This window comes from Phaethon aethereus (genome assembly GCF_964289735.1).
Source record: "Phaethon aethereus genome assembly, chromosome: 1".
NCBI lineage: Eukaryota > Metazoa > Chordata > Aves > Phaethontiformes > Phaethontidae > Phaethon > Phaethon aethereus.
Window position 1 is genome coordinate 123,121,857 of NC_138575.1, and position 26,952 is coordinate 123,148,808.

Consider the following 26,952-nt stretch of genomic DNA (forward strand, 5'->3'; position numbering starts at 1 on the left):
TACGGACCATTTCTTTCCAAATACTGGCATAACTACTGTGTTAAAATGAAATTCCTTCGGGCCTACAACTGCTATCCTGGAAATTGCTGGTGTGTCCTGTGCATGTTTTTGTGTGTGTATGTGTATATGTGGGTGTGTGTATATAAGCAAAACCATGCCTGTGTGGAATTCTGCCATACTGTACTGAGACTTGCTGTCTGCTGAGGAACGTTCTTTGGAACTGTGGGTATGGTGCTACCCACCAAACGTACAGGACCTGCAGAGCACCCACATTGTGAGCACTAAACCTGGCTAAAATGGGTCATCTCCTCCATCTTTCTCTTTCCAGGGAGAAGCATGTTGCTTCCCGCTACCTTGCCCAGAGGTCTGAGGTCCTCTGTCACAGGGAAAATGGAGATTTTTCCAGCCCCAGCCAGGGGAGCGAGCATGTGTGTTTTCAGCCACTTAATCCTGCTGCTGCATAGTGGAGAAATATTTTGTATCTTTTCCTTTCTGTGAGAGAGAGAGGTCTCAGCTCCTCCTAAGGCTTAAGGATGGCGGGGGGAGAGTATCAGAGCAGATCCCTGTGGACAGTTGTAGGCTGTTGCCACACTGTTAACCCCCGACTGGCCAGTTGAGACCCAGAAACCTTAAAGCCACATCAGTGTGGCTCTACACACAAACTGATAAGCCACAGCTTAGCAGCAGGGAGCATTAGCAACATGAGCAAACGGACAATTGACAGGTGCCTGTGGGGATGTGCTTTACATCAACAACATCCTAAAGCTGTGTGTTGTCATTAAAGAAAAGATTTCCTATGCCTGCAGTGTAACTCTGGGAGTAAGTCAGAAGCATGCAGATACTGTAATTATTAGAGGTTTGTTGGCTTATTTTTCATGACAAGCATCCATCCCTGGAAACATTCAAGGTCAGGTTGGATGGGGCTCTGAGCAACCTGATCTAGTTGAAGATTTCCCTGGTTATTGCAGGGAGATTGGACTAGATGGCCTTAAAAGGTCCCTTCCAACCCAAAGATTCTGTCATTCTACGATTCTATGAAATGTCTTGTGCTGGTGGCGATTTCGTTCGTTGCAAGTGTGATAGTTAAATGATGTGTGAGCTGCTGCCAGGCTATGCAGTAAGCTCCATCTAGCTGTTGGCTCTCACAAGCGTCTGTTCCCTTGAGTATAGGCGTAAAGAGATGCACAGTGTTTACCGAAGCTACCACTGAAGCCTTCCTTGGATATCGCTGACGAGTGAACCTGGCTGGGAAAAGAAAGGAAGCATTTAGTACCAAGAGCATCCCAGCACTGCTTGGCAAGTATTGCATCCCAGTATTGCCCATCATCTGCCACACCTGAAACTGGGCAGGATGCCCTGCTGTTGCACTCAGAGTGAAATTGCAGAGAGCAGTTGACAGGACAGAAAATACCTGGCTGTCCTTTGGAGAACTGGAGTGGGCCTGTTTGACTTGCTGGAGTGTGCAGAGTTCTCCAAGGACTTCTCCCAGCCTGCTTTTGATCTGAAAGCCTGTGCAAGCTGGAAACTGGACAGCATTTTTCAGAATTTGGGATTGACATACCAACCGAATACCAAACAGTCAGGCAATGCCTGTAGTGTTGTGCACAATGGTTGAATGGCATAAATCCACTGTGGCACGCAGCGGGACTCCTGCACAGGCCTGGGAAGTTGCCAGTGTGTGTAACAAAGACGAGAGCATAACATGAGGGAAGGAACTGGGGAGCTAGTGAGGATTAGCATCCTGCTTCTTCCTTGAAGGAGTTTTGTCTAAAGTGCCGAAGCAGGGGAGAATAGCTGCCCCCAAACAATCGGAAAGGGCCAGGGGCAGGTTTAAAAGCTCCTAAGAGAAGGAGCAAGACTGGCAGAAAGTGTTTGACAGCCATTTCTGAGTGAGTCATGCTTAACTGTCTGTCTGAAGCCACAAGGAATTTGCAAAACTGGATAACCGTTCATGTTTATTCCTTAAAATATATGCAATATGACAGTGTTCTAGCTTGTGCATTTCAGCGTAAAGTGTCTTGCTGTGGGCTGCTATTTTCCCCTGGTTTTATCCCTTTTTCTTTTAAACAACCCCATGCAATGCTATGGGCTTGGGGAGGCGTGGCTGGAGAGCTGCCCGGCGGAAAAGGACCAGGGGGTGCTGGTCGGCAGCCGGCTGAATATGAGCCGGCAGTGTGCCCAGGTGACCAAGAAGGCCAACAGGGTCCTGGCCTGTATCAGAAATGTTGTGGCCAGCAGGAGCAGGGAAGTGATTGTGCCCCTGTACTTGGCACTCGTGAGGCCACACCTCAATTCCTGTGTTCAGTTTTGGGCCCCTCACTCCAAGAAGGATGTTGAGGTGCTGGAGCATGTCCAGAGAAGGGCAACGAAGCTGATGAGGGGTCTGGAGCACAAGTCTTATGAAGACTGGCTGAGGGAACTGGGGTTGTTCAGTCTGGAGAAGCGGAGGCTGAGGGGAGACCTTATTGCTCTCTACAACTACCTGAAAGGGGGTTGTGGTGAGGTGGGTGTTGGTCTCTTCTCACAATTAGCAAGTAATGGGAGAAGAGGAAGCAGCCTCAAGTTGGGCCAGGAGAGTTTTAGACTGGATATTAGGAAAAATTTCTTCACTGAGAGAGTGGTCAGGCATTGGAACAGGCTGCCCAGGGAATTGGTGGTGTCACCATCCCCGGAGGTATTTAAAAGATGTGTAGATGTGGCTCTTACGGACATGATTTAGTGGTGGACTTGGCAGTGCTCGGTTAACAGTTGGACTTGATGATCTTAAAGGTCTTTTCCAACCTAAATGTTTCTGTGATTCTGTTCTATGAAATTAAAGTCTTGCTTATCTTCTCCCCCTCTGTGGGGGAGCCAGGGAGGTCTGTTCCTGCTGTGTCTTGCTGTGCCAACAGGCTGGTGGGAACACAGCTGTCCCTTGCCCTGGGTCGATGGCTTATGTCCTGCATCTGGCTGCAGCAGGGAGGCAGTGTTTGGGAGGTTGACTTCTGTAGTGCTGCAAAGGAAGGCAAACGCACAGTCCTGTGTAGCCCCCAGGAAGAGCAGGCAGCACTGGGGTGGGGTGTGGGACCCCATTGCACTCTCAGGTTACTAACACCCTTTAATGGGGAAGCTGGTACATTAAAAAGTGCATGTTAACTTGCAGTTTAGCTTAGTTCTGCTGCAGTAAGGCTTTGTCAAGTGCAATTTCTTTTTGGTTCAGGCAACCAGAATTAAAAAGCTCTTATTTTTTGCCTGTAACTACTGAATTTTCACCTTTCCATTAAAGATGAAATCAGGAGTAATATGTGTCTACCTGCCTTTGGTTTTCAAAATGAGGCTAATTGTATGCCATGTAGAACAAGATAAGTTATGCATGTGGGTTTTTTTCTCTTGATAGCAAGCAGGTCAAAGAAAGAACTTGAGTTCAAATGCTTGGAGTCTGGTAAATCTCTTTATAATTAGTAATATTCAAGCTTAGGGCAAGGTTTATTAAAGCTGAGTTCTACAAGGGCTCTCCCAAGTATCTGTAAATATGCATATACCCACAAAACCCATCTGTATCTACGAGAAATGAGGCAATCTTGCAAATTATTACCTAATCTAAAATTAATATGCAATTAAGGTTTTGTAATTATAGCTTTAGGAAGAAGTAACTTTACATGTTGCTTATAGTGAAGCAAAAGTGCCAGACTGCAGACTGATTGATGACAAATGGCATGCACGTATACAGGGGAGAAACGGGGTGCAAACACCTGCAAGCAGTTGTAAATGACATACTATAATAGAAACTGTCCTAAGTTTACTAAACCATAAGGCAATATTTGTCTTGCTGAAATAAAAACAAGTTACATGCACAACCAGATTTTGAAGTAGTGGGACTCCTTCACTGGAAAGCTCAATGCAGAATCCTGTGGTGTCTTCTAAGTATGGTGAGGCTTTTCTGTGGGAAAACTGATGTCAGCCTAGTTCAGTGATACTCAGCTGTGACATGGAAGTTGTCTGGACTGGTTTTACCCAGTCAACTTACTGACAGAATCGCTCCGGTTTTCCTGTCATGAACAGAAAATCCTTATGAAAATGTCATCTTTGTCTTCATTGACAGAGATGCTTGCAGTGAGGGAGGTTTCTCAAGCAGTTCTGCTTCCTTGTGTTGGTTGTCTTGCAGCCAGCACATCTCTAAGCAAGTCAGGATTCATTTTGGTTATCTGATCCATTTGTTTAAATAGACGCCGAGTTAACAGAGTGTGTATGCTGAGGAGAAATTGAATTTGTGCACACTTGCTCTCTTTTTTCTTTTATGTGCTGAGTACGATAAAAGGAAATGGTTGAAATTAAATTTGGAAAATAGCCATTTTAATATTGCTTGCGTTTTCAGCTGTAATATTGTAGCAACAAGTTAGAAAAATATAATTTCATCTCTAGCAGAGGCATAAGCACAGTGCTCTTCACAGCTGGCAAGGAGGCTTAATCATGTCCGTAGCACTTCATTTAGGGCAGGGAAGAGGGAAAGCTGCCCCTCAAGTGCAGTGATACATAGTATCAAGAGCTGTTTTATCCCCTTCTGGTTCCATCCGGTTGTTGGAATGTTTTTCTTCGCTTTGTTTACATATTCTGTGGTCTTCTGTCTACAAAATACAAGTTAAACAACTGGTTATCTTGATTTATTTTTTTAGAGTAACCTATATCTTGATAGGAAGCTGCCCCACATTTTAAAAGCAGGAAGGAGTGCTGGGGCTGAAGTCCCGGTAGGGTGTGGACATTTTATGGGTGTTCTCCGTGGGGGGTGGGGGGGGTGGGATGGGTGTTGCTGTTGCAAGAGGTTGCTCTGAGCACATCAAGGGCTCCCCACAGTGGAGATGACTCTCTGTGGTCACTCCCCAATGGGCCTCGCTGGTACGTGGAAACTATTCACGTATGCATTTTATTTTGTAACCTAATCTCTCCTAAAGTTTAATTGGTAAACTTACAGTCTTGTAATAATAAAATTAAGGCTTTCTAAAGAGTGGAGGAGGCATGAACAGGGACTGGTGTTTCTGCTGAGGATGTACGCTCTTCATGTGGTTGTCATTGTTCTGAGTGACCACCACATCATGCCTAGAGTTAACACCTACACTTTACCTATGGTAGAAGGAAATGAAATAACTTCTTAGGGCCTCTCATTCTCCGTGCCTATTAAATGATGGTGAATGTCAGAGCAATGTGCACATCTTTTTTTTTTTAACCTTGAAGTATTGATATCTCATTAGGATGATGAGTCAAACAATAGGGGCTTTCTGTTTGATAGAAACATACTAATTTAGAAAAAAAAAATCTCTACAGATACTGAGCCAAACCTATTGACACTAGTGGAAGTTTCTATGATTTAATGGGCTTTAGATCAAGACCAAAATAATAGATATAGTTTGGACAGATAGTGGTGATAAACTTTTACACTTGACGTTTTCTAGAAATTGGCTGTGGTACTCTTTCAAAGCCGAGACTGACAAAATTTCAAACAATAAATTCTACTCTAATTCCATGGTGGTAACTCAGTAACATTTTTTCTTTTTGAGATCATATTCCTAGTTCTCACAATGTGGAAACGAATTTGCATCTTTGTGACTGAAGTTTGGCTTAAGGTCCTCTTCCATACGCTGCACTTCTAGAAATTCATGACAAGCAGGATTTTTAATGAACTCTGAATCAGCCTTGCATTTCACTGAGGGATGTGCAGGGAAATTAGACCTATATTGTGTGAGAAACTAAGGTAATCTTCCTGTAATACTTAGGTTTAAAAGGCTAGGTCTGTAGTAGACAGTTTGTAATGCTGTGTGGGATGTGATTGAATAGTCATCTATTTTTACAGCATAGTTGGAGAATCCTTAGTACAGACTGTTCAAATGGAACCAAAACTGTTGTTATGCCTGGTGTCCTTCAGTTTGCTTATTAGCTATACTGACTCACTGCTGGTGATCTAAGCTGTGTTTTCTAGCCTACTTAGACAGCTGTGATTGCCAGTGGTTCTTCTAAAACTGTATTTCTAAAATAAATCAGGCCTGAGTGGAGACTGCTTTTAGTGGTGCCATTGCAGAGTGGGCAGGAGCCTCAGGTTGCTTTTTTTCAAGTCTGAGGCAAAGCCTTGGGTAAATAGTCTGTCCATTGGTTATGTATGGCTTCTGCATCACATGGGTCAGGCTCACAAATTCGTCAGCCTAGAAAGAGATGCAGTACAATGCAGGAAGTGGAAGATCATCAGTTACCTACTTTCTTCCTGAATATTTTCCTAAATCAGGGGTACTTGCTATGAGTATATCATTACCCTTTTAAAAGATGGATAGCCACTGCACTTTTGTCATATAGCTAGGGAAGTATTGCATATTCTGCAAGGAGAAAAATATTTCTTAGAGGTAACTCAGGTAATTACTTTAAGCATTGAATGTAACTCAGGATGGTCAACATATTTTTGTGTGGTATGTCCCAGCAAAACAGTCTACTGCCCCTGTGGCAATGTAGTACTTCTGAGGGATGCTAGAATGACCAGACTGGGACCTGCACTTTTACTTACCCATAAAACAGGTATAGGCAGTGGCATCAACAGCTTTCCCTCACATCTCTGCCTCAACTGTTGGGTAGCTGGTTAGTATTCTTGGTATTTTCTGATCTTGTAAGGGGAGGTGAGGGAAAATACACTCATGCTAGTGATTTTCGTAGCTGGTTTTAAAAGAGAAGTAGCCTGAATTGGGTCATCAGAGAAATCTGGAGGGTAGAAAGTTTACTGAGAGAAGAGGTATTTTCGTCAGCTCCTGGCTGCTGCTGTTTGTATCTGTCCTCCTCATACACATGAAGCAGCTCATGGAACAGGTAGTTCTCACGTTGAATGAAAAATAGTTTTTAATTTTCCTTGCGTGTTTTTGATGAGGAGAGTTTGTAGAATTCTGAAAAATGGTGAGGAAGCTCTTGATGAGACATGGACAACAAAATGCCTTGTCCTGCTTCTGACTTGCAACATTATTAGCCTTTCTTCAGAGACAGGGTTTGCCAAGTTTATGCAGGCATCAAGGAGGCTTACAAAGCTCAGTCTGAAAAATATAGTATTTTAAAACACGATGGTGAGAGGTATAATTCAGTATTGTAAGGGGTTCTTCACTCAATTCCTCAACTAGCAAAAATGTTATGAGGTAGATAAAATACCAGAATTCAGGGTGGGGGCAACACATTCAGAGCAAAAGATGTCTGTAATTATTTTCATAAGTGGAAATAACTATGGTATGGTAGAGCAGAAGCAGCTGGAAGGTGGCAACAGCATGCTCAGAAAAAATGAAGGCAAAAGGCTAGAGATATAAGTAGAGCCTGCCCAGTTTTTATTGCTGTCAAGCTCATTAATCCTCACTGGGTTGGAATATTAGAATCAGTGGACCAATTTCTAATTTCATGCTCATATTCATGCTAACCTCATGAACTTCAGAGGAATTGTACACGCATGACAGCAATAGATTAATTAAAACCTGGACTTCAAACTGGAAATACTGTATTATAGAATGATTAATGGCTTAATTTTTAATTTTGAGTTTATAAATAACTACGTTTCATGAAATGGCTGTAACGTGCTTGGTGCATGTGCTGCATCTTTTTATTTTTTAACCTGACTTCTTAATGAAATGAGGCTGATGCAGTCACACTTGCCTCTGTTGTTGTCCCTTCTAATGGCTTTAGAATTTGCTGGCAAATTTCAGCCACATTTAACAGAGAAGTAGAAGTCTCAAAGCAATTTCATCATTATGACTTTCATGAAGGTAGAAAGCTGGGTAAAGGAAAAAGATGGTATTGGTACTTCTGCTGAGAGGCACATAGTATCTTTTAGATACCAGTGAATCCTTGTGAACATGGAGCCTCAGGATGCCACTCTGTACCCAAGAAAGCCATGTGACATCTGCCTCCTCGCCCTTTACATGAGAGGTATATAAATAAAGACAGGAGCCCAGAGGTATGCAAAGCATTTAAGAACTTTCTCATCAGAGAAGATAAAGATCAATACTATGGGGAACAGTCTCTGAGTTTATGAAAGTCAAACAATCCTGGAAGGTAAGGCACTAAAAGGCAATGAAAATGTGCCCTTTGGTTTGAGCTGGGCTTTACGCTAGTGCTCTCCTGCAGCGTGGCTGTGAAGAGCAGGCACTGGGCAAGGATGTGAAAGCAACTAGAGTAATAGAGCTGCCTGCAGCTCTTGGTGCAGCTGCACAAGAGGAAATGGGGGGTTTGTGGTGAAAGGTCTATGATGTTAAGTTCCAAGTTGTTTTAGAAAAAGAAGGGAGAAAATAAGATTATACCAGCACGTCTTTGAATATGCACATGATATGGGTATACTTTAAAAAAAAAAAAAAAATAGTGCTGAGACTTGCTGTCTTAACCTAGGGCAGATGTTTACTTCCTAGACACTTTACTTTGCTGATCTTAATGTATTTGTCAGATGCAAAAGTGTTGCTTCTCCTCATTCCGGCAAATACTGGTTTCCCCATCCTCTCCCCACTCTGACTGTGGGATTCAACAAAACAGCCGCCGACCACCCTTTGCCTGTTGGTCAGTCCCTGAATTGCCGGGCTGTCCTGTGTGGGCAGGAATGCGGAAAAGTAAGGAATTCCTGGGTTAAGATTAACTTCTAATTATCTTAAAAGTCAAATAAAGTGAGGCATTTGCAAAAGGGACGCTGGCAAATTCTGTATCCAGCATTGAAACTGGAAGGATCAGACAACAAGACCAACCCATTTTTTAGTTGATCCCTGTGCATTTTAAGAAGTGCAGGTAAACCAGCTGTGCTTTATGGAGCAGTTGGGCAAATGCTGTCCTCGAAAGGTGCCAGAGGGGAGCCAGCTATGCTTTGGCTACTGTTTTCTTTACCCTGTAGCAATACTGGTAAGACTTGCAGTCCCCAGGGCAGGACACAGGTGCACAAGTGATAAATCCTGTTTTCCATGCGTGACGAAGCTGGAGAAGCAACATCCTGCAATGTCTCCAGCTTTCTCGGTGGTAAAAAGGGATGTGTCCTTTTGGGTCTGTATAGAGCACTGTCCGTAACGTAAGGGGCAAATACCAGAGTGCTCCGGACTTTGCTCAAAGCAAAGAGGCCATGGAAGCGGAGCCAAGCATTTTATTTGAGGATAATACTTGACATTTCTATTCTTCCTTGTGCCATTTGTGTGCACTTTGGGTCCTTGTCTGGAAGGGGCCAAGCAGTAAGTACTGGTCTAATGACTCTGATAGACATGGTCAACAGCAAAGGTGCTTGCACATGGCTGTACAGAAGGCAAGTAGGGATTCAAAAAATAGTGGGCAGGGAGGGAAATTGTTCTTTTTCTGGTTTGTTTGAACTGTTTTTTTGAGAGAAACCAGATGAAGAGAATGACTGTGATTTTCAAAGTGAAGAACATGGTGTTTAATGTTTGGCAGTAGTTAATACGACGACTTGAAGAACATGCCAGTGGAAAAGATAAATGAGCCCATTGCTGTGTTAGGGAGTCAAACACTGAATACTATGGCTACCTCCCATACGGTACGTGTGAACGCCTGGTGTGGTGTTTTGGCTCTGTGAGACAACTATACCCTGCAACCCTTCAGGGAGGGGAGAGGAAGGAGGGCTCCACTTGTTTCTTTCTAAACACAAGTCTCTACTCCCCAACAGCTGTTACTAAAGTAATTTATTAGTGGAAGAAATCTTTCTTCCATTCTTACAGGAAAACATTGGGAGACTTTAGATTATTTGTCATAAGCTTCAGTATCGGCTTATTCAGCTTGCTTTGCTTTGCTTTCTGTGGTAGGCACAATGGTGACTCTATTGAAGCAGACTTTTTTTTTCTCTGTAATGTATTTCTGAAATGGGTGGATTAGTAGTGATGCAAATAGATTTTAATTGTGCAAAAGCTAGACACTCTGTGCCTTGAAGGGCAGTACCTGATGTATAGAAGAGATGGTAGGAAACAAGCTTTCAGAAGTAAAGTTGCTGTTGAGTATTATAAATAGCACCATACTGTAAGCAGGTGGCAAATGAAAATGGTTTGGTTTCTTACAACTGGCAGGTACTTTGTTTTTGGGCACTGGGAACTTCTGCATCACCTTTGGACGCTTGACTTGTTAAAAGTATTTGTTACCATCTACTGGTTGGTCTGGTCATTTGCAACACTTGTAAAAGCTGAGCCTAAATACTGTCAGCAAGCTTTGACTGTGGCAGAAAATCAGGGTCATGCTTTTATTTTTTGGGTGAGACATCGAGGCTGTGGTTTGACAGCCTGGTTGGCCTAGTTGTAGGGTTTCTGGTATCCGATGAATCAAAAAGGCCAGTGCCAGATAACACAAGGTTTGAAATAAACTCAGGCTGGTGGCTTGGTAAATACATTTTATTTCGTTAACTTTGTACTGGCAGGATTTGTATTGGGTCAGAGTCGTCTGTCTAAGCTGCTATGACTTTCTGCTGGTCCGGACATTGCCCATCTTTCTGCACCTGGTATAAATATGGCACGTGCTCCGATTTAAGTGCCCTGGCTAATTCAGTGGAATTGATATTCTGCACTAGAACCTTTTCCAGATCAAATTTGTGCTGCTACATAGCCTAAGGTTTTTCTATTATTTTACTTTTTTCCCCACACTAACTTGTATATTTAATCATGGAACTTGTGGCTTGACAACGTGAGAAGTTACTAAACTTGCTCCAGCATGGGTTTTGGATGTGGGAATACTTAATTTCCATTTCCATGCCTTAGTGTTTGCCAGACTGATGCTCTCTGTGACCAGCCCTGCTCATTTCATCCCGAAATTCACCGCAGGATGAAGAGCCTGATCCCCAGATGGACTGCTCTGCACTTCTAGTCAGAGCAAAAGCCTAACAAAGTCTCTGTAGCCCCTGGCAGCTCTCATGTGGTGCTTGTTTGGGGGAAGTGTGTACAGAGCGGAGGCTTTGAAGGCAGTCCAGGAAGGCATTGGTTCATTTACACAGCTCCAGAGTCTTGGCGTGCCATTTATTGGGTATGAGGGTCTGAGGCTCCTGTTGCAGTTCAGGGACATCAACCCCTGAAGGTACAGCAGTCACGGTACAACTTGTTTACAGATTGGGGCTCAACTGCTTTATTGTTGAGTGCAGGGGACCATGTTCCTCCCAGCATTAAGTCCAATTACATGATCTTTGTTTGAAGGGACGTGTGAGATTCATCTTCAGCAAACAGTAGTCTTCTTGGTGGGCTGCAAATTGCAAATAATGATCCCTTCATATTTTTGGATCTTCTAATCAACAGTTTATTGTCTGAAGACCTGAATGAGGCAGGCTTGGAGAGCAGAGTGTTTATTGGGTTGGGTTCCTGTTGCTGAAGTGGCATGGACTGTTTCAGGTCTCCCATTTTGCCCTTCCTCAGGGCTTGTAAATCCAGTCTCCATTTGATTCTTTTCTTTCTCTTTCAGGACAGTTATTCTGAGTGACGGCCCTTGCACACGCTTCTGAGTGGTTATCATGGGCTTCATTGCCTTTCTGAAGACCCAGTTCATAGTTCACCTCCTCATTGGTTTCGTCTTTGTTGTGAGTGGACTGATCATTAACTTCATTCAACTATGCACGCTAGTCCTCTGGCCCATAAACAAGCAGTTTTATCGCCGAGTAAACTGTCGCCTTGCCTATTCGCTTTGGAGCCGTGAGTATGCTTGAAGGGGATGTGAGCGCTGGAGAGGGGTGTGGGTTTTGTTTCTCCTTTTGTTAATTAAAGAAAAAAATACATATATACACCTGTATGTGTATTCACACACAGAGACATGAGAGAGAGATAAGTGCTAAGTTAGAAGCAGACTCTTTCAGAGCAGTTCATCTTTTCTAAAATACTGGGAAACCACACAAAAGTCAAGTGACTGATAGATATTGTCACTGTTATTTAAAAGAAGTGGGAAGCAAAGCTCCTCCCTACCTCCAAACCTGTCTTGACTGGTAGGAAATTGCTGATTCCGTCTCAATACCGTCTTCGTCCTGCATCAGAGCCTGTGCTCAGTGATGGGGAAGGGAAAATTCACAGCGACTGTTTCAGGTATTGCGTGTACGTGCAATATTGACCACTTAGGAGCCTAAGTTGACTGTGTGGTTTGCAGAGAGATGTCTGTCTTCAGGTATGTAGTGTAGATGCCTCTATAGCTGAATTGTGTGACAACTTCAGAGTCCTCATACACCCTATAGTGTCCATCAGTGATGCTAGTGTCTCCTCTTGCAAGCAATTTGTCGCTCTTTTCTTCTTCTGCCTGTGGGGCAGCTCTACAGGAGTGTAACTGCTTTGCTGTCCTCTTTCAGACCTTTGCAAAACTTCCTCCCCATGGATAGCTGCTTTTTTCTCCTCATACAGCTTTACAGGGGATTAGATTTCTGAAATGAATGTTTAGAAGGCTCCTTAGTCCAAATGTCACCTCCTGTTTCAACAGTGAATCATCTAATTTGTTTCTATTCTCCATCCCCTCGCAGTATGCATGGCCACTTACCTTAGTGCTCAGCTCAGCATCCAACTCCCACTTTGGGTAAATGAGTCACCTAAATAAGTACTTAAATTACAGCTGAGTGGTCCACTGACAGGCACCCACATTTCTTAAATCATCAATGTGAAGTACTACCAAGAAAAACTCTCCAAAGTATCTAGGTCGGTTTCTTTTTAAGCTTGTTGTCCTTGTCCTTCCTGTGCTTTTTGTCCTACCTATTGAGAATGTTGTCTGAGAAGCACAGGAAAAAGGAAATTAAATAGACAGTGGTAGGCAAACTGTCAGGAGAATATGTATTGTAATGGAAGAACTTCTAGGTAGAAACTTCAAAATTGACCTGGTTGGAGGGGAGTAGGGGTGTATGGGATTATTTTTTTATTATTTCCTTGTAAGAATTTCTTAAAGTGTATTTAATACTCTAGACTCTGATCTCATCCTGAAAACTACTGTTGCACTAATAGTCTGGTTTTTCTGAGGATATAATCTGCTTGTGCCTGTAAGGCTTGTAGGTTCAGACCCTTGATTTCTGCAAGTTAGCACTGTGCATGGAAAAATCACGTTTTAAATGCTGTTGCCTTCTATCTTATATGCACTGGAAATAACCTACACTATTGTTCAAACAGGTTTGGAGAAGCTGAGTAGATGATTGGATTGTAGCTAGGATAACCCCTCATGTATAGCCTATTATAAATTAAATGATTGAGAAATTTAACTATGAAAATTAATGTAAATGTTATATGGGATTGCAGAGTGCTGATGGCCTGTAATGGAAGAGCTGACAGAATATGTACTTCAATTGTGATTTATAATGAATTAAGCAAGCTGTGTAAATGCAATAGTTCAAATGTTGCCATTCATAATGAAATATATTTCCTTTTGCGGAAGCCTTTTGGCAATGAACCTGTAGGCTGGTGTTCTGTTCAGGATGCTATGTTTTGCTCGCTTACTGCAAGCTGTTTAGTTTTAGGCTGAGGGTGTTCATGCAAGAGCTGTCTGTAACAGAAGCTGCTCTGCCCATCCGGCAGAGGGTCGGTGGGCAGGGGTAGATACACAGGTGATCGTGTATCTGGCTATGTACTATAGCCCACTGAAAATCAGACTGTGTTCTTACTGTATCTCTTCTCAAACACATAAAGCACAGCTTCAGAAGAGGAAGGAGATACTCTATTCCGTGTTTGTGGCAGACATTTAGGGAAAAAACATCTCTTGGGCTTTGGCCTCAACATAAACGCTTTGCAGTGCATGTGATTCATGACAGGTAGTCTGTACTTCAAGCTCTCTCCTACATCAGCTCCTTTCAGATCACTTAGGCCTTTGGAGAGCATAGCGTGTTTGGTTCAGTCCGGTTGCAAAAATAATCTCTCAAATGTTGCTACTTTAAACTGAGAGGTGCACTGTGCCTTGTTTGTTTTGTTTCTGGGTGGCTTGTGAAGCTGTAAACCCGCCTGCTTTGGCATGTGGGAACGCTGGCTGCAGGAGGGGGTTTGTTGTAGCGAGGTGTTGCTTGTCCTCTACGGGAAGTATCCCAAGCAGCCCAAGCGTTATCATCCCTTTGTTGAGAAGGATGGGCTTGCTGTAGCATCAGCAGCATCAGTGCCACACAAAATGTTTGTAACCCACATGCAGGGGGCGGGGGGGGGGAGGAAACGAGCCCACTCCTGGTCATAATTACATCATTTATCAGTACACTTGTAAAGGACAATCTGTTTCCTCGTATTAATTCTCTGGCTCGTCAACCCCGCTCTCTCAGTATGAACTCTGGCAAATCTCAGCAAAGCTTCCTCCGCTATTTTAGAGTGAATGGTGTAAGAAATGCTCTGCAGAAAATCATCCACACCTGCCTCTGTGGAATTCTTTTCTTGATTTTGAAGGAGAAACACACCTATTTTATTTCTGATAAGAACATGCAGCAACTGTAGCAGGTACTGGAGTTGTTCCTCCTTAGTACATAGACAGCAATGGAAAGAGAAAATCAATTAGAGTACCTCATTGCGTTTGGTACTACTACTCCGTTCTCCTGGACACCCGCTTGGAAGAGCATAGCTCTCAACTATAGCTCTCAACACTCTCGCTGTCCTCTTTCCCCTTTTACTGGGCCAGGATAACCACAGCAAGAAGAGTAAGCGATCACATAATTCACAAGGGAGACAAAGCTGAATAGCAATGATAGAAACCTCTATCATTCTGTCTTTTCTCTGCTGTATTTCCAGTTTACCAGGGCTATGCTCTCTTGATCAGCAAGTTGCATAACATTGTCGTGCCTCCAAATGAGTGAGTCTTGAAAATAATACAGGGGAGTAACCTGGTGAATAAGTGGTCACAGGAGGAATATAAGTGGAAAAACTACTGCTAAAGAAGCTATTAGCCTCAGCAGATCAGGATTGGTTTTCCCTATAATTCACCCAAATACAGTGTGTGCCTTCTCTCTGATGTGTTCCAAGGTTGGACCCACTCTTATTTAGCAGTAGGGATAGATTACAGTGTTGTGATCCCACTGATCAGAAGCCCTTGTGCAGGAAGGTGCTGCTCCATTTTGCAAAACCAGGACCTCTCGATAGAAAGCTGAAATACTGCGTGGGAGAACCTGATGTAGGGAGCGGAGGGGATACCTTCTAGTTTTGACCTTGCAAGTTTGTCATAGTCTGTGGGAAGAGCTGGACTTTTTAACCAAATTTTGATTGCACCCGTATCTCACTGAAATGAGAAAATACCCATGACTACAGTTTACATGGAAGCAAATCTTCCTACTGGGATAATGAACTATTCTCATACTTTTTATAGTTGTCCCATGATACAAGCAATGCCTTCCATCAGCCTCGTGGTACTGAAATGAGAGAATTAGACTAACCATAGAAACTACATATAGCATGTGCTGAATTTAAGTGGAAGAGGTTTTTCTAAGATGAAAAAAGTGGAGGCGGAAAATAAGAAGAGTGGGTAATGAAGGGTATGTTTGGAGTGGAGTAAGAGAGACACTGGGATATTGTAAAGCTGGAAAAGACAGCAGGGAAGGGGCTTATTCTATCTTCTGCAGTAAAAGAAAGACACAATTTACCATTCCTGGCTTTGCCCAGGTATTTTGATAAATTAGCTCGATTCTCTGGTGCTTCTGACTGTGTGTTGATGACCATAATACAGAACAATTAGAGTCCTGTGTTCTAATATTAAAATCCATTGCAGAAGATCTATGGCACTGTATCCCTTTAAAAGCCCTTTATTGGTCTGCTTACCCCATAAAGCTTGTTTCATGTTGAGTAAAAGCATTAGGCTGCATCTGTGCATAATTTGTATTCCACCTGGGAGAAACTGTACTCATTTAGTGGAGCAATCAAGGGCTCTGTGTCTTGTGTCTGTTTTCAGGCCCAAAGTTCTGTGGTTTTTTTTTTTTGCCCAGGGATCATGAAGCTTCACATTCGTAACATAATGCCCAAACTTGTCACTGTTAAAAGCTTGTTAAATTACCCATAATTATCCATAATCTAGTGCCCTAAATACTGCTTAAGGATGGCGATGTGATTTGGTCTATACTGGTCCAAGATCTCATTTCATCTCTACTGGGCTGGATTGAAAGGTGACATTGTTGCTGGGAATTAGAAGAGACTAGGCATTGAATGGGGCTGGAGATGGAACACTAAATGCTTTCTGTAAGCAGCACCCCTAACTCCTCTGTCTCTTCATCATGTTTGACAGAGTTGGTAATGCTGCTGGAATGGTGGTCAGGCACAGAGTGTACCTTGTTCTCAGACGAGGCCACGGTGAACACCTTTGGGAAAGAGCATGTCATCATCATCTTGAATCACAACTTTGAAATTGACTTCTTGTGCGGCTGGACTATGACAGAGCGTTTCGGAGTGCTAGGGGTACGTGGGGCCACAAGCTTTCCCTTCATCTGGAGGACTATAGGTCTGTTTAAAACCCATGCACATACAGTTTCTTTGCATTTGAGTATCCAGATGTAAATCCATCAGCTCTTCATCACCTTAACCTTAATGTCCTTCTTTAATCTCATTGTACAAATCAGCAAATTACATTTTTGGATTGTTGTTTTTGTTTTTCTTCAAGAGTTCCAAAGTTCTTGCTAAGAGAGAGCTACTATATGTACCCCTAATTGGCTGGACATGGTACTTCCTTGAGATTGTTTTCTGCAAAAGGAAATGGGAAGAAGACAGAGATACGGTTATTGAAGGATTAAAACGTTTGGCTGATTATCCTGAATATATGTGGGTAAGTGTCAGATTCCTCCTCTAGTATTGACTGCTAGGAATGAAGTGGTGACAAAGGCACTCATGTGGTACTGTAGCCTTATATACCAGGAGGTCTGCTCACTACTTTATTCAAGTGTTGTTATGGAAAGCATGTGCTCTGTTTCAGGAGGTCTTTTGGGATATGCTGGTAAAGAGTTGCTCTGTTTGCCTGTTGGTAAGGAAAGCAATTTGGAAAACAGTTCAGGAGCTTGCATAGATGATTAGAGGCTTGACAGAAATTTATAAATCAAGCTTGTGTAATACTAGTTAATTTTTGTCTCAACTTATTTTTACCTCTTTAAAAAATAATAATAATTAATAGCCCATATTTGACTACTAAATCTATATAACCTTAAGTTACATTTTCTGAGGTAAGCTAAACAGACACATAAACAGAAGTCCTTTCTGGAGGGTGGGATGATGCACAGACCATGGATTTTGATAGGAAATTCTTAATATGTTCATTGGTCTGTGAAATGACAGATTTCCCAAGAAGTCTTTATGAGAACATATGGCAAGCTTACATCTGCTTTTACAGTTATGTTTTTCCTTTTTATTTTGACATCATTTGAAGTCAAGGGTGAAACATCTATGTTTCATTATGTGCAATGTTGTTAGATTTTACTGCAGTAACACAGTGGTATAATCAACCCATTAACCTTCCTTTAGCTTTGAATGAAAATGTTTTGATACATTTCTTCGTTTGCTTTTATAGCAGCACATGTAATGTACAGTTATTTGGCTCATAAAACATTCTAAGAGGCTTTTTGCACATTTTAAGTGATTTTCAGTATTATCCAGTACAGCTTGTTAAAATGAATAGTGAAATAGTAAGCTTAAGTAGTACACTATGAATGCGTCATTCCTGGTTTTCTATCATTACAAAGATACAAAAAATAAGAATCTGGAGAATGTTTTTAAACTACTTGAATATATACATACTACACGTAATATATCTTCCTGATTAGTGTTGAAAAAAAAGAAAAAACCTACCAATTAAAAAAATCTCAAGACTGTACTTTAGTTGCAAATCCATACATTTTAATGATTGACAACTAAGGACTAGTCTTTAGGGAAAACAACTAGAAAATATAAATGCAAAACATAGTTAGCATTGATTATTTAAATCAAGACTTCCTGCTTGGTAATTTAAATCATGATTAAAATTGACTTGAATAAATCAATTTCCTAATTTTTGTGCATTCTAAATGCCACAATTAGGGCTGTCTGCGCAACCTTCCTTCGTGAGGTCTTTCTCACACGTGCATTGCAGCGCAGTCTGTACCTCGCTCGCATACTTGGTCCAGAAGGATCACTGCGCCGTTGAGTAGAAGAGGGTGAGAATCTGATACAGAGGAAAGAGCTTGCGTTGCAGACTGGGGTTGAGATTGCGGTGTTACACTCTGTACTTTGTGCTGTCCTCACCACCGTGGTGGTGGTTGGTCAGGTTTTCATAATGAACGAGCCCTTGAGGGCCAAATGAAGATTGCAGGACCAGTTCCTGTTCTCTTGCTGTGCTCTGGCAGGTCTAACTCTCGTGTCTACGGCTTTGCGCTTTTAACATTCACTTAACTTACCTTTTGTGGTGCACAGTATGTGGATATGCTACAGAGAAAAAGCCCGGCAACCCCAGTACTGACAAACAGCAGATGTATAGCGATGCACTCCACAAGTCTTTCTTTTGAATTGCAATGTTATCGCATTGCATGATAGTGCTGTGAGAGAGCAGTAGCAACCTGCCCTTGTATCCCTCCATTGCTTGCCTGGGATGCAGAGCAAGGTTTGCGTGGTCAGAGGCAGCAATGTGTCCATTGCTGGTGCAATGGGAATGATGTCCACCTTTCAAAAGGACCAGGGATAAATGGAAGTTCACCCTAGAGCTTTGTCTGCTTTTGGCTTTGCATTGCTTCTGGTCTCTCTCTCAAGTAGAGCAGAGGCAATATAGAGGCTGGAGAAGGACAGATCGATGTTTTGTGCTGCTGGAAGTCAGTACGGGAGGAATCAAGTCTTTAATTGTTACTCAGGATACCACAGTCAGATCGGTGCCTTACAAGATGAACGAGGTGGAGGTTTTAGGGAAAGGCACTACTTTTTATGAACATGACTGATGCAAATGCAAAACAAACAAACCCCCAAACCAGAAAAGCTTTCAGACAAACAAGTCTGTCTTCAGATGAGTAATTATGGTTGTGCAGTACAAGCTTTAAACGAGGTAGCTAGTGATTAATAAGTTTCTTCCTAAAGTAGTCGTGTACTGATATTTGGGTTGCTTTTTCTGATCTGTAGATTAGTCCATCACCAGCCAGCCAAAGCTTTTAGGGATTGTTGTTTAATGTAAACATTTCCGATATAACCATTTAGACTTTTGTCACCTTAAATTTGGTTACCATGCTGTTATACTTAAACATAATCTATTGTGAATTAGTTGTGAGGTGGTGCTTATGCCTAATACTTGATGATTGAATCAGGCCATTGAAGTGTGTGTGCATGCATGGATGTATGTTTATCTTACAGAAGTTTTCAGTATTCTGTGTGGTTTCTTGTGATCAGATGTCCTTCTTTTTGCCCTTTGTCTCATTGTACTAGTTTCTCCTGTACTGTGAAGGAACTCGTTTTACAGAGACCAAGCATCGTATCAGTATGGAGGTGGCTGAATCCAAGGGGTTGCCTAAACTGAAATACCACCTGTTGCCCAGAACCAAAGGTTTCACCACTGCTGTCCAGTGTCTCAGGGGAACAGGTACTGGCAAGCTGCTACTTGTTCTTTGCATTAATTGTAATGTGTTGTTTAGTATACTCTGTGTAGCAGTGTAGTATACTGTTGTTCATTATGTCCAGTACAATTAGTGAGTTGACAGTATAAGCATTGAGCATGTCAGCCATTAATTTGTGCCACGAAACTCTCAGATACCAGTCTTAAAAAATAATAAACCATTCATGTATGTCATTGTTGCTTAGTTCATCAAGTTGTCTTGTGTTTTGATAACATACATGGGAATGCCAGGTGGCTGATAAAGATAAATACAACATACAAACACAAAGCAGTGAAGGACTCTGCTACCTGACATCATCAATGCAGGGCTTGCACAGGGCCCTTTTGCTGTCTAATGCAAGGATGCCAGCAATGTGGTTGCTAGAATTGCTGATATAACAGCCATATTTTCTTTTTCGTAACAGTTTCAGCAGTGTATGATGTAACACTAAATTTCAGAGGAAACAAGAACCCGTCTTTATTAGGAATTCTTTACGGAAAGAAATACGAAGCAGATATGTGTGTAAGGTGAGCATATAATGGTGGAGGTGAGCCCTTAAGATGCCTGCTTTGGCATGTTGAACTGTATTCACATTCCACAGGGTAATGTCCTTTGCTGTAGTCCCCTTTTCATTGGCCTTCAAGCTTCTCTGCAGGCCACAAAGACCTCCCTGTTTCCACCCCCAGCTTTAGTTTACTTTCGTGTGTGAGATCCCATGATACCACCCAGCAAGTCAGAAAGCACTGGGTGGACTTTTTAAGCCTGGGTATGACCACACTGTGTTCTGGGGTTTCTCCAAGTTTTGTGCAGTGAAGGCAGTAGTCTGCCTGTTGCCCTTCTCTGCTGGGAGCAGAAAACCAACTGCTCTGCCCCCTTCCCAGTCCCCTGCGACCGTATGCATAGTATAAATAGCCTGTCCAACTTTAGTAGTCTCTTGTAGTAAATGGTGTAAAGCTCCTTACTGTGCCAGTTTCTCTCCTTCTCTCACATGGTTTGATTAGCAGATTAGAAGTTAAATAATGCTGAAATTCAGACATTGTATGAATGAGGTGGTACATTCCTCACATTCCTCATTACTCGTTTGCCTGGAAGAGTTGGAACTCCATGCAGCACATACACATGTGCATGCACACACACACGTGTTTTCTCTTTCTAGCTTTCTTCTTGTTGCCTTCCGCTTTAAAGGCTTCCCTGTGATCATAAAAACTACCAACCCTTTCCTCTTGAATTTCTTGTTTTCCCTTTTATGTTTGGACCTGACAAACTACCTGGTTGTTCTTTCCATAGTTCTTTTGACAGTTCACTTCTGCTTCTCTGGGGACTTCACCCACATTTTGGAAAACATTGCTCCATTCTGGTGATGAGGGTGATGTTTTGTTATGTTTTTTTTTAAAAAAAAAAAAAAAAAGCCTCGCTACTTCCCCCACTCATTTCCCCTCTGGCCACGGGTGTGTGCATTGCAGATGTGTGGCCCTGGCTGTGTATGCTGTCCTTCTACAGGACAGGTGTGTCTTGCAAGAGCCTCCAAAGATAAAAGGCTTTGTAGGGAATCACACTGGTTATCCATCATGCCGAGGTAGAGCAGCAACTGTTTTGTGGAAGAAATGCTATCCCAGGGGAGGCAGAGTGCTGCAACCCTATGGGAGAGGGAAGGACATGTGTTCCAGTTCTGTTCTCAGATACTGCAAGTTCCACAACTTTTTAATCTTTTAGTTGGAAAGAAGGCTGTGGAGGTGATGGGGAAAGAGATGGGGTCACTCATTTGCCACAGGTTTCATTTTGACTGTTTACACTTGCCAGACATACTCCTGATGAGGAAAGTGAGCAGACAACTTACTGGCTAGCAAAACGGCTGGCCAGGCAGTTGCCACTTGTAATTCCATACTGATGGGGCATTCCATGTCTGTAGCATGTCTAGCTAAATCTGAGGTACACATGCATGGATGTACATCTGTATACTTACACATTGAAGAGCAGCTGCATTCAGTTAAAAATCCTATGGCTTGCTAATGGAGATGCAAGTTGGTTTTATTTATTGGTGAGGTAGTGGGAGGAAAGAAGAGAAATGTAATTTTCAATAGTCATTAGAAGAGGTTTGGGCTCATAAAATTCTGTTGAGGATGATGTTGCCAGGTAAAGCTACTAATTGTACCCTATTAAAGAAACTAATGACTACGTTCAGATAACTTTGATTTAAAATAAGTTTGTGGACTGAATCCACATTCTCGCAGTGCTTTTTTACACTTGAAGCTTTTTCTCTGTTCTGGAGAGGAAACTATGAGAATAAGGAAACTATTTTGCTCAGCCTTTTTGCTGAAAATTGTATGTGTCTTTAATGTGCCAGCAGACTTAGCTTATCTTAGAGAAAGGAAGCACATAAGCCCTTGTTCTTGGTATATGTGTATGCCGTTACCTGTGCTGAGGTAAGAAGCTTACCTCTTTGCAGAGGATTCAGTCTTTCTCCTGACTGGCTCCAGAGAAAATAATCAGCTAAATGACCAAATGTTGTTGCTGTGAGTACCCTCTAGTGGTGATAGCAATACAGCGACAACTTTAACAGACAGCTTTCAGCAAATGACTTTTTACTGAGCTTTTATTGAGCATTATTTATATCAATTGAGCAGCTCCACCTGTTAGAGCTAATGAAAGTAAATCTGTAAAATCCAGTGTTCAATTCGTTTATGGGATGCAGAAATATATTAGAGTATCTTCCCTCTGCTGCTGCAGATTTGTAGGCTTTGGTTTGTACTGGGGAAATACATTCTTGGGTTGAACAGCAGCAAATAAGTTGTATCTGAGATTACTGTGTCTGGAGCCCTCCCAGAGGTCACCCTTCTGTTCATACTGCTCTAAGACGGCCCTGATACAGTCCAGGTGTTGCCAGAATATGTTAGAGGTGAGGGTAAGGTATGTGCCTGCCCTCTACAAACTGAGCAACTTCTTTCTGAATTAATCCAGGACTGAGATGGGTGCCGCTGAGAAAGGAGATGATACATTTGTGAGCATGTTAGTGGCCTATCTCAGAAAATAAAAGAATGCAGGAAAATGGTTGGCTCTTCACCACTACAAAGAGGCTCTTAAAAAGTGCTTGTTCTTGGTGAGGTCAGGTCAGTACCGGGAGCTGGGCGTAATTTTCATATGCACCCAGAACTGTATGCCGCAATCTGCAGGGCTGGAGAGGCAAGGAGAGAGAAGTGCAGTTGCTGTAGAAGAAGGTGTTTTCGTTAGAGTTGGTACGAAGGGAATTTTTAACCACCCCTCCCTCCCACTCCTTTCAAAATGGGGTTTTTACTAACAAAATGTAACAAACAGTTATCCTGGGGTTTGTCACCTGCTTGTCTTTTCCCAGCTCTGGGTCCCTCAGTCTGAGCTCACTGGGAATCAACCGGTGGCAGTTCCAGTGAAGGATGAATGGGAAATGCTTGTGCTCTGAAATTGATAGGAGCTTGTACAGTTTCTTTTGTCTTAGGAATCTGAGTTTTTAGGTGGAGAATTGGGTGTTAAAGTCCCAGTTCTTCTCTGCATTTAAGACCTCTGCCATCAGTGACAGTATTACCTGTAGTTTATGCCCTTCATTGAATGGGAGATCTTCCCTAGTAGAGGTCTAAAGTCAAATACCCGGATTTTCCCTTATTTTTTTTTCCTTTTCCAATCTCTCTACTAATCTAGGAGATTTCCTCTGGAAGATATCCCTCAAGATGAAAAGGAAGCTGCAAACTGGCTTCATAAGCTTTACCAGGAAAAGGTAAACAGCTTTGGGGTTTTTTTCTCCCTTTTGGGACTTTCATAGTATTGTATTAAGGCACTGAGTAATGCACACTCTTCTGCTGGATGGAGAGAAGAGATGGAAATATTATGTACAATTTGACAGCCATCCCTCAAACTGCTGGAAGGAGCAGGACAGAAGAGCCCCTTGGCTGCAGAGGGCTGGCTCATGAATAGCTCACAAATTGCTGGGAAGCACAATGGGATTCAGAGATATGCCTGAGTTGTGGAAGACTAATAGCAATTCACCATCTTTTTATATTCTTCAGCTCTTGGGTCTCTGTCATACGTTTCTAAAAGCTCCGTTTTCCCTGTGGGTATTTATGGGCACTCAAGAAGAGTGATAACTGTATGTCAGGGACAGCCAGTCCTGGCTCTTAGCTGCAATTGTCCTTTGCTTTCCTGTTTCTTCCACTGTCACTTTCTTTCTGCCTCCTGGTAATACCTCTGCAGTGGTGTGTGACGTGGTACAGACAGTCCCTGGGATCTGCTGCCAGGGACTGATGTAGCACATGGCCAGCACGCCTTCAAACGGCTCAAAGCTTTTTCTCCTATCTTTCCTTTTTTTTTAACCTTAGGTGTTTAATTTCTTGACCACAGATTTAACAGTTCTCTGGGGAGGAGGAGAGAACTGTAATTAATGTTGCCCAGCCCTAACTGGTGGCTTGTTGAACTTGAAATTTGTATCTTGATTTTTTTTGTGTTGTTTATCTTTGTGGTAAGACAGAGAGGCACTGAAACTTTAACTATCTTGGGCTTTCTTCTGCTATGATGACCTCTGCTTAGTCTGTAGGTAGACAGCAGATTGTTCTGAGTTTCATTTTGTTCATTTTAACCTAATTTGTTTGAATACCGAAGCTCTAATTCAATTAAGAGGAGAGAAGTTATTTTACAAAGAGCAGTAGCTATCATCTTCTCCCCCCACCTCCCATTAGCAAGTGTATCAAATTAGCTTGTGGGTCAGTTAGTGTAATACAGGATTAGGGAGCTTAAAAAAAAAGCGGGGGGAGGGAATCCCTGAATCCTGCCTCCTGTTATCAGGGACATGCCATCATGTAATTGCCTTGTGAAAAGGGGATGCAAAAATTCCTTCTGACATTGCCTGACTGGGGAAGCAGACATTAAGGTGTATTTTACAGGGGTTATCTTTCTCTGTTTGGCTTCTGCTTTGTTAAACAGTAAATGCAGTGATAACCAGATGCAGCGCAGGGCATTTGCTCCGCTTGGCACCATTCCTTGGGCAGAATACTCTGGTTTGCTTGCAGATGGAGGCCTTGGTGTTCCTTGCTGGTGTTGGCTGTATCTCCATTCAGCTTTGGTGTGAGGTGTTGCCGGGGAGGTATTGCTTATACGCATGGGTATTTTGTATATTGACCTTACGATGGTAGCAATATGTTGTAACTGGAATCCTTAAAATGCTTTTCTTGCGCAGAAGGTATGTCCTCAAACGGCAAGGAATGCCTTGAGCTTCTCAGCCCTTTATAAGGGAAGCTAGAAGAAGATCAGCTTAACTGGGAAAAATAAGAAATAGCCAAACTTGAGGCACCCTTGGTAATGGCTTGGAAACCTTACAGAACACTCTTACAAAGTTAGGGAAGACTGTGGGCATGCTGCTCCTTTGAGTGATGTGTTTCACGACTGCGTCTCTCTCCAGGCTCAGCTCAGGATGGAACTGCCCTGTTGAAGTCTTGGGTTATGGCTAGGACACTGCTGTCTCTGCTGATGAGCCTGTGCTTTGCCTTCCTCTTTTGGCTGCATATACAGCATTTTTGTGCTGTGCTTTACTAAATCATACTGACCTTTCTGGAAGTAAAAACTGGAAGAAGAAGTATCCAGCAAAAAAGAGGCAGGTAGTGTCTGAATTGGCCTCTGGCCTGACGCTGCCCTAAATTTCTAAGCAATTAAGAGATTAAGGTATTTGGTAGCAGAGAGGCTGATATGGTTTCAGTTTCTGATGGTGGCCAAGATTGCCTTCGAAGGGCTAATTCAGTAGCCTTGACAGTCAACACAAATGCCCAAATAAATGACAGCAGATGGAAATGGATGCTGTGTACTCCTGATGGGCATTTACCACAGTGTCTTTGACGCTGTCCTGGAGTTGACTAGTCTTGGATTGCTTGGTGCAAACATTATGAACATGTTTTCTTCTGTCTTCTCTTTCTCCCAGGATGCTTTGCAAGAGATGTATAATCAGGAAGGCATATTTCCTGGCCAGCAGTTTAAACCTCCTAGGAGACCATGGACTCTCCTAAACTTTCTTTTTTGGGCCACAGTTCTCCTCTCTCCTCTCTTCACATTTGGCTTTGGAGTTTTTGCAAGTGGATCACCTCTCCTTATCCTTGCATTCCTGGGACTGGTTGGAGCAGGTAATAAAAGCAGAGAAGATGCTAAGCCCAGATTGACATGTAACAGGATCTATTACCTCAAATTTAAGTTCTGTATATTAATTAATATGAATGGGGCTTGCAGAAGAGTACTTGGAGCTCACTCTGTAGTCTTTTTGTATAACATTTTTATTATTTCAAAAGCTTTAATCCAAGCAGGTTTGCCATCATATCTTAGGCAATATCTGTAGCAATCAATAGCAAGTGAGTCTTGTAGCCCATTATTGTGGTGCCTGAAGGAGAAAATATTTTTACTACACACCTTGTCTCTGAATTAAAAAAGAAACCATACAAAACCAAACAAAAAATACGCCACCCTACCCCAAACAAACAAACAAAAAAACCCCTAACAACAACAACAAAAAACCAAAAACCAAATGGGAGCATGGAGGGATATGCTTCAGTGTTCATACTACCTGTCCTGTTAATCAACATAGAAGCATTAATTATATTTTTAGATCAGGATTGTCCTCCTCTTTTAACGACATCTGACCTGTGATCCATGTGCAGCCTCAGACAGTGCACTGTTGAGAAGCAGTGGACTGTAGTCACTACTGTCTTCAGAATTGGGATAAATCGTGTTGGTTCTGCTTGTGTGTTTACATGTAACTTCCTAAATCCTTGAACTGGTTTTAATATGCCTCCCATTTCTCTGTTATATTTTAAAGCTTCCTTTGGAGTTCGTAGACTGATAGGAGTAACTGAAATAGAAAAAGGCTCCAGCTATGGCAACCAAGAATTCAAGAAAAAGGAATAACTGACAGCTGCAGTTCAGCACATATAACCAGACTATGGTATCTGATTAACTAAAGTTAAAAAACAACAACAAACACTTAGAAACTATCTTTTTCTTAATAACTGATGACTAATATTAATGAATAAAACTTGAGCCAAGAATGAAGAAGTTGGAGGCATCAACTGAAGAGAACACATCAACTTTCTGCCTGTTTAAGGATTACTGTAGTCAAACTATGGGAGAAAATCTGGGGTGGGGTGGAAGAAGAAACTAATTTTTCTTGCTTGGGGGACTTGGGGGTGGGGGGAGAAAAGAGGGCATTGGCCATGGCCTCGTGCATCTTCAGATGACTGAATACACTGGTTTCTGTCAAGAGCACTACACTCACTTTTACAACAGGAGCCATTGAATGTTTCCTCTTGCTAAAGCCAATGTAATGTTTGTTGATTTCCAACTTTTTTTATTAAGCCAGACAACCCTTCTTAAATTAATTGACAGATGTTCATTGGGTTAGAGTAATTTTGGAAAGGCTCTATTGTCATGGCTACAGATGAAATCCTCTTTGTACATTGCACTGATACTTTTTATTTTCAGGCAATGTCTTAAAACTTCTGTTATGTGAG

At 42.3% G+C, this 26,952-nt stretch overlaps 1 protein-coding gene across 1 annotated transcript; it reads left to right on the plus strand.

Annotated features, from left to right (window-relative positions):
- Positions 1-11,449: 11,449 nt before the first annotated feature.
- Positions 11,450-26,350, plus strand: AGPAT3 (1-acylglycerol-3-phosphate O-acyltransferase 3; the record flags this gene model as incomplete). Its single annotated transcript, XM_082012541.1, has 8 exons — positions 11,450-11,627; positions 16,138-16,307; positions 16,510-16,671; positions 19,278-19,431; positions 19,869-19,971; positions 23,114-23,189; positions 25,377-25,575; positions 26,262-26,350. 8 exons carry the CDS (start codon positions 11,450-11,452, stop codon positions 26,348-26,350), a joined length of 1,131 nt encoding a protein of 376 aa, XP_081868667.1.
- Positions 26,351-26,952: the final 602 nt, after the last annotated feature.